Source organism: Colobus angolensis, unplaced genomic scaffold (genome assembly GCF_000951035.1).
Source record: "Colobus angolensis palliatus isolate OR3802 unplaced genomic scaffold, Cang.pa_1.0 Scaffold80, whole genome shotgun sequence".
NCBI classification, from domain to species: domain Eukaryota; kingdom Metazoa; phylum Chordata; class Mammalia; order Primates; family Cercopithecidae; genus Colobus; species Colobus angolensis.
The window spans coordinates 11,630,182-11,643,115 of record NW_012121821.1 but is presented as its reverse complement, the minus strand read 5'-3'; the positions used below and the strand labels follow the sequence as shown (position 1 = coordinate 11,643,115).

Here is a 12,934-nt window from a genome sequence, read left to right as displayed (position 1 = left end):
ATCATAATCAACTCTTTTTCATTCTTGCTTAAGTAGTTTATAGCTATATGTTTTTTCCTGCTAAGTATGGTAGTACTTCTGGCTAACTTCACTTAATCTTTTCAGTTGGTTATCTTATCATATCTATCACAAATTTATTCATTTCTGTTTCTGTTTCCCTTTATGTAGGTTATATATTTCTGCTGTTACTTCTATTCGTTTATTTTCTGTATAATCCTTTCATTTATCCCTCAAGTTGGTATCTCTGCTGATTTGATTTTAATATTTAAAAATTCTTCTCTCTATAAGTGAAAATAAATTACTGGATTCCCACTGAATTATTTTTCTAGCTAAAAATATGAATGTAATTGGGCATGTATTAAGAAATATTTAAGGATTCTCTAAAAGAGTAAACTCTCAATACTTAGAATACATGTTTTTTCTTTTAGGAAAGCATATTACATAAACTAAAACATGCTCGTGAATAGCACATGAGTAGGTAGTTTCAGTATTGCCACAAATAAGCACATGCACTTAAGAATTATTTGAAATGAATGCTGTGCATCTAGATGTTAGTTCAAAATCAGTTCAACAGTGTTTATTCTCATGAATTATATTTTCAGCCATTCCACTAAAACCTTGATTAAGCAAAATTTTATCAAATTTTTAACCATAAATGAACGTGTAGAATAAAGAAAATATATTTATATGAATAATATATAATTTTACTAATAAATACTTGTTACTAAATTAGAAAGGAAGACTTTTCAAATAGACACTGAAATTATAGTCATTAAAAATATAGGACCTATAAACAAAATAGAATATTTATAATAAAACTGTAATTCAGAAAGATAACATTTAGAATGGCAACCAAGTTTTACATATTACTTGCATGAACACTATAAAACTGCCAAAGAGAATTTTACCTTTCTGGGGATCCTGTAGGAGCAAGGAGATTGTAGAGAACAGAGTTGTAAATCTGCATGATGATGTTTAATTATTAACAGTCCATTTAGTTCATGCATATTCACCACTTTGCCTTTAATCAAAGCCAATCAATGTTTATCATCTAATTTACATTTTTAGGTTATACAGTCAACTTCAATGGCACAGGATAATTTTTTTCTACAATTCCCAAAGTTATATTTTCAGTCACTTTTCAGAAGACCAGTAATAACTAACCCTCCGTGCATGTGAAAATTTATATTTAGGGACTAACAAAACATTGGCCCATAATTATTTGATTAGCAGAGACTATGTGCTAGAGAACATTTGTCATAGTTAATGGATGGTATAAATTTCTATCTACAAAATCTCAAAGAAAGAAACTAGTCTGCTGAAAGTTAATGTGTGTGCATGTTGTGAGGGGAGGGGAATGTTCATCATTTTCTTTTCTTATCCAATCCAGCTTCACCCCATAAGACAGCTTTACCGCATAAGAGGGGTATTGCTGAGATCCACACCCATTGTCTATCTTGGCCTCTCATACATAAAATAATCAGATACATCACTTTTTCTCTTCCAATGAAAAGAGGAAAGTTATCCATGACTTCTTCTCTGGAATTTCCATGAAAAGATTCAATTAAAGAGGAATAGCTGAAAGGTACATAAAGAAAAACAATGGACCCATTTTTTTTTTCCTCACACACTCATCAAGTACACCAAGGTCTGATTAGAACCCAAAGAGTAAATCATATATTGTAAGGGAGACAAGTAGTCCACTAGAATTGTATCTACTTGCTCAATTTTGGTTGCCAAAAAAGAGTTTCATTTTCCTGTTCTATAACAGTTTTTCAAGAAAGCTGTCAGAACATTCATCTCAAATCTTTGTAGTATGACTACTTTTTTAGTCAATGGTTGCCCTGCTTTAAGACATTTCACTTCAAAATTTATACTGGGTGCTTTCCACCTCGTTTAACTGTCTCTAATATTTTGTAATAAAAAATACTACAATATACAAATATTTCCAAAGGTGACTTTGATAGGGTTGCTTAAGTAGCTAAGGAATAAGGCTAAAGTTTATGAGAGCATCTTCTATCCTGTAACTTCACGGCTATCATGAACAAAAGATCAAGGTGTGATATAATAGAAAGAAAAGATGAATTAACACCAAATTATTCTCAATTTCTGGGTGGGAAGGCTGGGGGTGGAAATCAGCTGAAAACATCATGTAATCAAATTCAAACTTATTTCACTGAAATTATGACTCAATTTATATTTCATTCATTTTCTTTTTTTTTTCCTTTACTTTTCTTACCCAAGGAATTAGAAATGGGCATTCCATCCTACATCACCTGGATAATGGCACCAAATGCCATTATTTAAGAATCATCTTTTAACCCTATAAAGCTGGAAGATTAAATATGCTGGAAAAAGAGTTGTCCATTTAAACTTAAGTATGCTTTATTAGCTTAGGTAGTAAAAAATGAAAAGAGAAAAAGTAGCCTACTTATTTCTCTTTTTTTTTCAAGAACACATTCCGAAATTTAAAAATATTAGTCAAGCTTATATCTTACTTAAGTTGCTTTGCCTAATTCTTAAATGAGTTCTAGTATTCTACATGACAAAATTACATTAGCGCTAACTATAATCTGGGAAAAAATAGATTTTGAAGTATTGTAACCATAATTTGCGATGGCTGGTTTAATCTTTTCAAAATGGCAACTACAGTGAACCTCATTTTTTTAGAGTTATAAATTGTCTCAATATTAAATTCTTTGTAAGCAAATTCTTCTTTGAGCTTGAAAGTAGCACTTTTGATTACCCTGCATGGTATTATTTGTCTGTCTATATTCTGGTTGAATTCAACTGATGTCTGTGCATTTTTTCATAAAAGGATATGAAAAATCCCGAAGCTTAAACAACATAGCGGGCTTGGCAGGCAATGCTCTGAGGCTCTCTCCAGTAACATCACCCTACAACTCTCCTTGTCCTCTGAGGCGCTCTCGATCTCCCATCCCATCTATCTTGTAAACCAAACAACCAAACTGCATCAGTCGGCTAAATTGTATTAATTCAAGTACTGTTTACCCCATAATGGAAATAATTAAATATAGAGTTACTCCAGGCTCCATTAATACAGTATAAATCTTGCATGATACTACAATTTGAAGTCAGAAATGCCACTTGGGTAGCTAATGAATTTTATCCAGGCTTTAAAGATTGTCTAAAGTAGTGCTAAGATTTTTCCTATTAATTGCCCTGATCTCCTTTTGCAATAAAATGACAGATAGTGTCAGATATTGACCAGTGCACTAATATATAAACATATCTTCAGGGAGATATATTTAAAATAGTGTGCTTCCAAATGCCAACCACTTCATTGGAACTTTATTTCTTGTGACTGTAAACCATTCTGAAGATGTCTGGGATCCTATCTTGATTGCACACAACATGACTTGTGTCAGCTCATTTGCATGGACCATCTTGTCTCTATCACCTGAAAGCAATGTTGCAGAGTTTGGGGACTATGGATAGCTCAGGATATGTGTACTTGCATCGAACCATCCTGCTGATATGAAAGCATTGGTCGACTGTTCTGCATGTTGAATTGTGGGGCAGGGAGGGCACGTTTCTCTTTGACATTTTTTTTTTCTTATTATTTGAAAGAAATATATGTTTTAAATAGTTTAATTTCTTGATTGATTTACTTTTCTTCAAAAATGCTGTATTGGAGTTCTGAATGTCTCTGGTTGTTTGCACACAGATAACTGCAAAGAGGTTGTCATTACTGGTTACACGCAAGCCGAGGCCAGATCTCTTACTTAATGACTTGGGGAAGGCACAAAACATGAGAGAAAGAAAGGTAACTGCCAGCCAGGCTTGCATTGTTTAGCCAGAAATTGCTGCTTGGTTCTAGACTCTTTTTTTTTTTTTTTTAAAAAACCCCAGGGTTTGTCATCATTTTCAGAGGCAGAGTGCCAAATATCACCCAAAGCTCTTGTGTCTTTTTTTACCCCCTTATTTTATTTTTATTTATTAATTTTTTGTGCAAACTTCAAGTCACTGGTGTTCACAGAAGACTTTTTTGACTAGCCTTAAATTTCTGAATCAAAAGATTAATCAGATTTTCAGGCAGTGTTTAATCAGGTGTTTTGTCCTGTATGTTGTTCCCGTCTGTCCGTCTTAGCTCCCTGTCTTTCCTGTATATGCCATCTGTCTCCATGAAGCACAGAAATGCCTCTGTAAGATGTTCATGATTTTAATGTTGACTCCCTCCAACCCTGACCCCATACCTTTTTTTGCTATTTGGAGCAGCCTCTCTGCTTTGTGTATAAATTAATGATACCCTGTAGACTACCTAAGTTAATCGGCACTGTGAATCTTTTTGATAAGCAGGGTTTAAGCAGCAATTTCACCATTGCACTTGGTTGCCTGCTGCAGTGTCAGTTTCTACTACCTAGCAACCAGCATTCATTACTACACTCCAACAAAATCCTTAGGGAGTCATATTCAGTCTGAGTGGAAGAAAGTCTATTTATGCATTTCTATGAATTCAACAGCAATAGTGTGTCTCGTGTATTGAGCATGTGAGGGAAGAAAAAATGCCGTAAAATAAATAGAGGGATAAATAATATTACTAAGGCATTTGGGATCCTCAAGACTGCTGATTAATTCCTATTTCTCGTGTTTATTTTTTGTTAGGAAGACAATTGTCAGTTTTATTATTGGCCACGAAACATGTATTACTCTATATCCCCAAGTCCTAGAGCATGACCTGCATGTTGGAGATCTTGTACAACAATGTATTTATCCAGACGTACATATATGATACTTAGAGACACAGTGATTCTTTTGATAACACCACACATAGAACATTATAATTATACACAAATTTATGGTTAAAAGAATTAATATGCTGTCTGGTGCTGCTGTTATTGACTACAGTGTTGTACAGAATTTATCATGGATTTTTGACTGCTGAGAAAGGGACAGTGGAATTTAGCCATACCAAGGACTATACTGGAAACAGACTTCTGCTGCTGAATGTGCCCTGATGTGACCAGGTTGCACGTGGAGGAGATCCCCGCATCTTCATGAGGCACTTAAAGCTTATAAAGGAACTGTGGCTGGAACTCATCTGGTGCTCCCCATGCGAGTGCTCTGCTTGTAGACTGGCCAGTGTCCATGAAACAACTGTAAATATCAACATGTGTGCATGGGTCAACAGTCTTGGCCATTTCTCATCAATAGAAGCCAAATTCATGATCAACATCTCTGAAGTTTCATGTAAGGCCTACACTTCTTTGAATTCCTCTTCATGGGCCCACATTAGGTTGTGCTGTGAATTAACTTAAGGCAGTGATACTGATGTAGTATAGTTCTGTCTTAATTGCCCTTATTTCTACTTCGTTGGTTGAATCTATGAACTTGATTATATTATTTTCTTATAAATTACTGATGTAATCAGCTTGTCAATTATGTTGTGAAATTGTTAGTATTCATTTATCAAAAATGACCTATGTTTATTCACATATTTGTTTAGTTCTGGGAAATTGTTATAGCTTAAATGAAACTCACCAACATTATTCATAGTTTAAGTCTTTTATCATTATTACCTCAATTATAAATATTATAAAAATATAATTCTGGCAATGAGAGTATTTTTTTATTCAATGATCAAGGAGCAATGTCAGTATATAGTAGAATATCAATTAAATTATATCCTAAAATGTATATTTTGCATAAAAGAGATATTCTTTAATCAATTACTTTTTGTGAGTTTTGTGGTAAATGAAGCTTGTACTTGTCTTTAAAACTGTTGTAGCCAAAACTATATAAGATTTTTACATCTTGCTTAATCAATATTTCCAGAGTCTATTAGTTCCCCTGGGATTCTGAATATAACATATAGCCTATTATAAACCCCTGTATCGTGGACCTTTTGTGAACATTTCAAGGCGCATGCACAACCTTGGTGATAACCAGTGGAAATGTAACTAACTGAAATGAAGAATAAAAGACAAATGAGCTGGGGATAAACTTGAATCTTATCTGATTAAATCACTTAAATTATTTTCTTGACTCTTTTCTTTGTGGTGCAGTTTTCAAAGGACTTTACTATTTTTATGTTTTATGGTATCACACCAGGCCCTTGTGTGCAATGAAGAATTTGGGATAAAAATATTTAAAAACATCCACAACTCTTATTATCATTCAAGTGTTAGGCAAATAGCCAATGTATTCTTCTTCTTTCGTCTGCCTATATTTCTCTCATAATTCTGAGATTTTAAAATTATTAAGTATTATGGTACCTGACATTTATAAAGTATTTATGATTAGTGCTGAAATTTTCTTTTTTCCCATAGAGATGGGGATCTTGCTATGTTGCCTAGGCTGTTCTCGAACTCCTAGCCTCAAATAATTCTCCTGCCTCCGCCTCCCAAAGTGCTGAATTTTTATTTACATTTTCCAAGTTAATCATCACAGCAATTCTAGAGGCAGATAATTTTGTTTTCATTTTACTGGTGATAAAGTTAAGGATGAGAGAGGCAGAACTGTTCATTTACAGATAATGTTCCCTGTCATACTTTTTTGTGGATTAAATATTTACTGGGCCTCAAGTTGTAAATGCCCTATCAAAGATGGCTTCTGTCTCACCTTTGGGTAACAGGACTCTCTTTCAGAAGCACACCATACATAGTTGGCCTTTCATTTTTGTCGTGGTAATACATATAAGTTTACCCTATAAAATTCTATGTCACCATCCAGGGGTATGAGAGGGGTGAGATAAAAGAAATGAAATACTGGAGAATTCAACACTTTTGACTAAAGCAAAGCAAAATATTTTCTGTATCTTTTCTGTCCTAAAAATGTTCTATGTTGATTATTAAGAGACTATTAAGTAACAGCTCAGAAAAGGGAATCTGTCCAAATATAATTACTGTTAAAATATTTTTAATGATGTTGTCAGGATGTTGGATTTACTGTAAAAAGGAAAAATATGTAGGAAGATGAAATAATGCATTGTAGTAGATAATAATTGCCATCAAATTTTGATTAAAAAATCAAGATTAAAAAGTCATGAATGAAAAGTTAAGACATTCATTTTATCTTTGAAATAAATCACAAGACATACTAATAGAATAGCAAAAGTGAACTTATCTTAGACAATGAATATTGTCAGGCTACAATGAATATTAACAGACTACATTAGAAAGCAGAGACTTCAGAGGATTTATGACATGCTTGAAGACATTTAGAGCTAAATGAATCTATTAAATTATTGAAATCCATAGAAGTTTCAGATGATTAAAATATGTAGTTAATTTTTTCTTATTGAAAAAAACTTTCTTCCATCCAATTTCCACTGCCAAAATTTAATTAATTGTTTAAATGCCCAAACATTATTAAACTATAGATATATGCTAATGTTCTGTAATGTGAGCTCAGTGTCATTAATATTGATTTTAAATTTTCTGATTCCCTGTTCTTCTCCAAACTTTGTTTAGAGGATATGATATGTTTCACTATTCTCTGAAAATTAAACAATTTGATAGAATTAATATTGCAAGATTGATTTTGTTATCACACTATCATGTCAAAGTGACCAACGACTTGAATACTAAGATTGTCAAAGGATGTGACCACCTCCATTGTGAATCCCAGATATCCTAACATTCATTTGTTTAAAAAATATTTTATTTTTTAAAGAAGTTTTAGTCTCGCAGGAAAATTCAGCAGAAGATTTTCATGTAGCCCTGCCCCCGTAAATGCACAACTTCCCCCACTATGGACATTTGACACTACAGGGGTGCATCTGTTACAGTCGAAGAGCCTATAACTGCACTGACTCATCATTGCTACCCAAAGTCGATAGTTTACGTTAGAGTTCACTATAGGTACTCTACATTCTGTGGGTATTGAGAAATGTATAATGACATGCATCCACCACTGTAGTATCATATAGAATAGTTTACCCTAAAAATCATCTGTGTTAATCCAATTCATCCTTTCTTCCCCTTAATTTTAGAGGGGGGATCTTTTTACTGTCTCCATAGTTTTGCCTTTTCCAGAATGTCATATAGTTGGAATCATATAGTATGTAGGTTTTTTTTTTTTTTAAGATTGGTTTATTTTACTTAGTAATATACATTTAGGGTTTTTTCATGTCTTTTCATGACTTGATAGCTCATTTACTTTTATTTTATTTATTTATTTATTTATTTATTTATTTTTGGAGACGGAGTCTAGCTCTGTCGCCCAGGCTGGAGTGCAGTGGCGCGATCTCAGCTCACTGCAAGCTCCGCCTCCCGGGTTTACGCCATTCTCCTGCCTCAGCCTCCCGAGTAGCTGGGACTACAGGCGCCCGCCATCTTGCCCGGCTAGTTTTTTGTATTTTTTAGTAGAGACGGGGTTTCACCGTGTAGCTCAGGATGGTCTCGATCTCCTGACCTCCTGATCCACCCGTCTCGGCCTCCCAAAGTGCTGGGATTACAGGCTTGAGCCACCATGCCGGGCTTCATTTATTTTTAGTACTGTATAATAATTACATTCTGTGGACGTACCACAGCTTATCCATTCACCTACTGGACATTGTATTCGTCAGAGTTTTTCAGGGAAAAATAGCTCATAGAATGAAAATACACTCCCCACCTTCCCACCCCTCCACATCCCCACATCCCCACATCCCCACACACAATTATATAAAGAGATTTATTATAAGGGATTAGCTTATGTGATTATGGAGGCTGAGAAGTACCATAATCATAATTTGCAATCCACAGCCAGGGACCCGGGTCAACTAGTGGTATATTTTCAGTCTGAATTTGAAGGCCTGAGAATCAGGAGAACTGATGGTGTAAATTCCCATTCAAATCCAAAGACCTGAGAGGAAGTAGTACTTATGTAAGTCTCAGTCCAAAGAGAGAAGAAGACTGACATGACAGGTCAAACAGCCAGGAAGAGAGAGTGGAATCTTTCCTCCTCTACTTTTTTGTTCTATTCAGGCACTCAGAGTGGATCATGCCCACCCACATTGGGAAAGGCAATCTGCTTTATTCAGTCCATTGATTCAAATTCTAATTTCTTCCAGAAACACTTTCAGAGACACACTCAGAAATAATGTTAAACCAGATGTCTGTCCTAGTCAACTTGATGCATAAAATTAACCATCACAAGTCCTTTCCTTGTCAACTTGGCACTCCAAAAGCAACTACCTAAACCATAATCTCCAAATAAAGACAAGAATGAGGTCATAATTCTGCCTAATGTAATACAACTATCGTGTTTTTGTCCAAAAGTGTACTAAGCCCTTCCCCAGAAGAGATGATAAATTCCTTGAGTGATGATTACTCTTCTCTTTAATATCCTATAACTTAAATATTCTGATATAAAATTAATAGTACTCAAATACTACAACATAAAGTCAAAACATATCATGTTGAATGACAAAGAAATGAGAGAAAAGAAAACAAAGATTTTTATATACATACATACAATGTATACATAACAAAATAAGGAGAAAATACTCATGAAAATTACACTTCTGAAACTGACCACATAGCTACAGCTGGTATTTATGACTACCTTCTTCCACCACCCATTCTGTATTCCTTTTACCTTCAGCAAGCACCTCAGCTGGTTGTGGTTCTTTACTTGTTGGGGTGACCCAAACTTTCTGAACTGGGTTGCTGTAGTTTTCCATTGACCTTAATCACTGGATACGGTAACGTTAAAGTCACTGTAAGAGATTTTCTGTATTCCAGCCACGTTCTTTCTTGCCTGCATTGCAGAGTAGAAGTCCATTTCAGCGTTGGTAGCCAGAGTCAATCACCCCAGCCAGCACAGTAACTATCTTCTTTGCCTTTTGATTAACAGGGATGAAGAGTCCAGTGACTGGGCACAAGTCTTAACTTGCATTTCAGTGGAATCACTGTTTTGTCCCCTGGTGAAAATATTTCTCCATTTAGAGGAGAATCTCCCTCCTAGGCCAGGAGGGCATTCGGTCATGGAAACAGGAAGCAAAAATGTTGTTACTAGGTCACTAGGAGTAAGAGTGTGTGGTGCCACTCTAATTTCCACCCTTTGATTTCTAGAACTATGAATCCTGGCTGTGGAAGAATTGCACCATATATCGGATGCTAATTCAGAAAATATATAGTCTTCTAGAGAACCTCATTCCAACCTTACAAGTATTGCTACCTAGCTAGTGCTATAACTGAGTATCCAAAGGTCATTCACTATTATCCCAGAAACCAGCACTTCAGGGTGGTGGGGAACATGGTAAGACCAGTGAATTCCATGAGCATAGGCCCACTGTCCTGCTTCTTTTGTTGTTAAGTGAGTTTCTTGATCAGAAGCAATATTGTGTAGAAAACATGTAGTGAATAAGGCATTCTGTAATTCCAGCGATGGAATTTAGGTAGAAACGTTGAACGCAAGGAAGAAAAATCTATATCCAGAGTAAATCTGTATTCCAGTAAGAACTAAATGTTGCCCCTCCCGTGATAGAAGCAGTCCAGCATAATCAACCTATCACCAGAGAGTGGGTTAATCATGGCGGGAAATGGTGCCTTATTGGAGACCAGTGCTGATCTCTGCTGCTGGCAGATTAGGCATTCAGCAATGGCCATATCCAGACTGACCTTGGTGAGTAGAAGTTCATGTTGTCGAGACCATGTATGACCTACATCCTCACCACCATAGCCACTTTGTTCATGAGCCCATTGAGTGATGACAGGAGTGGTTGGGGAAATAGTCTGACTGGTATCCACAAAATAAGTCATCCTATCCATTTAATTATGAAAATCTTCCTCTGTTGAGGTCACTCTTTGGTGAGCAATCACATGCAACACATTTATCTTTATTTTTTGCTCATTCAGAAAGGTCCAACCACATATGCTTCCACAAATGTCCTTGTCACCAATTTTCCTATCATGTTTCTTCTAATTCCCTGACCATCCAGCCACACCATTAGCCACAGATCAGGTATTAGGTTTATAATCACACATTTGGCCATTTCTCTTTCTAAGCAAGGAAAACAACCAGATTTACTGCTGAAAGTTCTGCTCATTCTGCTCACTTGGAAGATTTCCCTTACCACTGCTCTTCAGGGGTGTCCCCGAAAGAGGACGTAATCTGGCAGCTGTCTAATTCTGGGTGATGTCAGCATATCGTACAGAACCATCTGTAAACCAGGCCAGAGTTTTCTCTTCCCTTGTTACTATTAAGAAACTTCTAAGTAAGACATAGGCATAGGCAGCTGGGAGAGAGAAGGCAGTGTAGTAGCAGTGGAAACCATGAGTATTTGGCTATTTCTTCACATAACTTATTTGTGCCTCAGGCTCGATTACTTATACAGCACTTCCATTTGATGATGAAGTGCTACTGTGGATACCTATCCAGTTCATAATAGGCAGCTCAAGTTGATGGTAACTTGGTGGTCCATGGTTATATGTTCAGTCACTACTAATGCCGAGTACCTGGCTAAGAGCTGTTTCTCAAAATGAGAGTACTTATTTGCAGAAGATGGCAAACTTTTGTCCTAAAATCTTGAGTCTATGCTGTGATTTACCTATGGTTTCCTGCCAAAGGCTGCAAACAGCATCCCAATCTACCTTTGAATTTGCCATTGAATCTGCTGAATCATATGGCCCAAGTGGCAGAGCAGATTGCCCAGCAGCCTAGACCTGTTGCAAAGCCTTTTCTTTCTGGGTCCTACTCAAAAGTTGCAGCTTTTCAGGTCACTAAGTAAATGGGCAGCACTAACACATCCAAATGAATTATATAGTGCCTTCAAAACCCAAAGAGAACCATTAGGTATTTTGCCTTGTTTGGGATTGTAGGAGAGGCCAGAGGCAGCAACTTATTCCTTACCTTAGAAGAGATATCTTGGCACGCCATATGCCACTGGACCTCTAGAAATTTCACTTAGGTAGAATGCTCCGAATATTTGTCAGATTTGTTTACTACCTTCTGACATGAAAATGTCTTTCCAGTAAGTCTGGAGTAGTCGTTACTTCTTGCTCACTAAGTCCAATCAGTCTAATACTATTGATGTAATTGATGCATGACATTTTAGGGAAGAAAAAGGTGATCAAGATTTCTGCAAAGTAAATTATGACATAGGGCTGGAAAGTATGATATACTCCTGAGGTAGGACGGTGTGTGTGTTTTGCTGGCCTTGTCAGCTAAAAGCAAACAGCTTCTGGTAGGCCTGATTGACAGGGATGAAAGAAAAGACATTTGCCACATTAATAGTGCAATACCAAGCATCAGGTGATGTGTTAATTTGCTCAAGCAATGAAACTATATCTGATATACTAACTGCAATTGGAACCACTACCTAGTTAAGCTTACAATAATTCACTGCCAGTCTCTAAGATCTATCTTTCTTCTGCATAGGTCAAATAGGAGAGTTAAATGGGGATGTGGGTGGGGATCAACACCCCTGCATCTTTCTAGTCCCTGATAGTGGGACTAATCTTTGAAATTCCTACAGGAATGCAATGTTGCTTTCACTTTACTGGCATTTCTAATGGCTTCCACTTACTTTTCCCACCCTAATAGCCCCCACTCCACATGTCAGGGAATCATATACTGAGTATGCCTATTCCAGTTGTGCATTCCGAGTCTGTATAAATAACCAAAGGATGGAGTAAGGGACTTTTCCTGCACTTACTGTAAGATAGACTTGAGTTAAAACTTCATCACCTGATTTCAATAACTCATAATATGACTGTTAGACCACAGTGACATTTTATGCCTCCTGGAACTCGTGTCAGTTGAGAGCTTGTGTCTAGTATTCTCCAAAAGGTCTGATTATTGCCTTTTCCCCTAGTGCACAGCTACCCTGATAAAAGGTCATAGGTCTCTTTGGGGACATCTGGGAGAAAGATCACCAATATAAATTTTTGGTAGTGTACTGGGATCCTTCTTCGAGTGTACCTGGCCTCCCCTTTGTTCAAAAGACTTTGGATCTGGGCCAGGCATGGTGGTTCATGCCTGTAAG

The 12,934-nt window shown here is 36.3% G+C and overlaps 1 protein-coding gene across 5 annotated transcripts in view; it reads left to right on the top strand.

The window, feature by feature from the left end:
• Positions 1-5,999, top strand: part of KCNC2 (potassium channel, voltage gated Shaw related subfamily C, member 2) — a 169,860-nt gene extending 163,861 nt beyond the window's left edge. Inside the window, exon 5 of one of the 5 annotated variants that reach the window (XM_011929351.1) lies at positions 4,870-5,999. In XM_011929351.1, coding sequence (XP_011784741.1) covers positions 4,870-4,979 — 110 coding nt within the window. In that variant the 3' untranslated portion in view covers positions 4,980-5,999. Of the gene's footprint in view, positions 1-2,244 lie in introns of all 5 variants that reach the window. The other 4 variants (XM_011929350.1, XM_011929353.1, XM_011929352.1 and 1 more) reach the window with 4 other exon arrangements.
• The last annotated feature ends 6,935 nt before the right edge of the window (positions 6,000-12,934 follow it).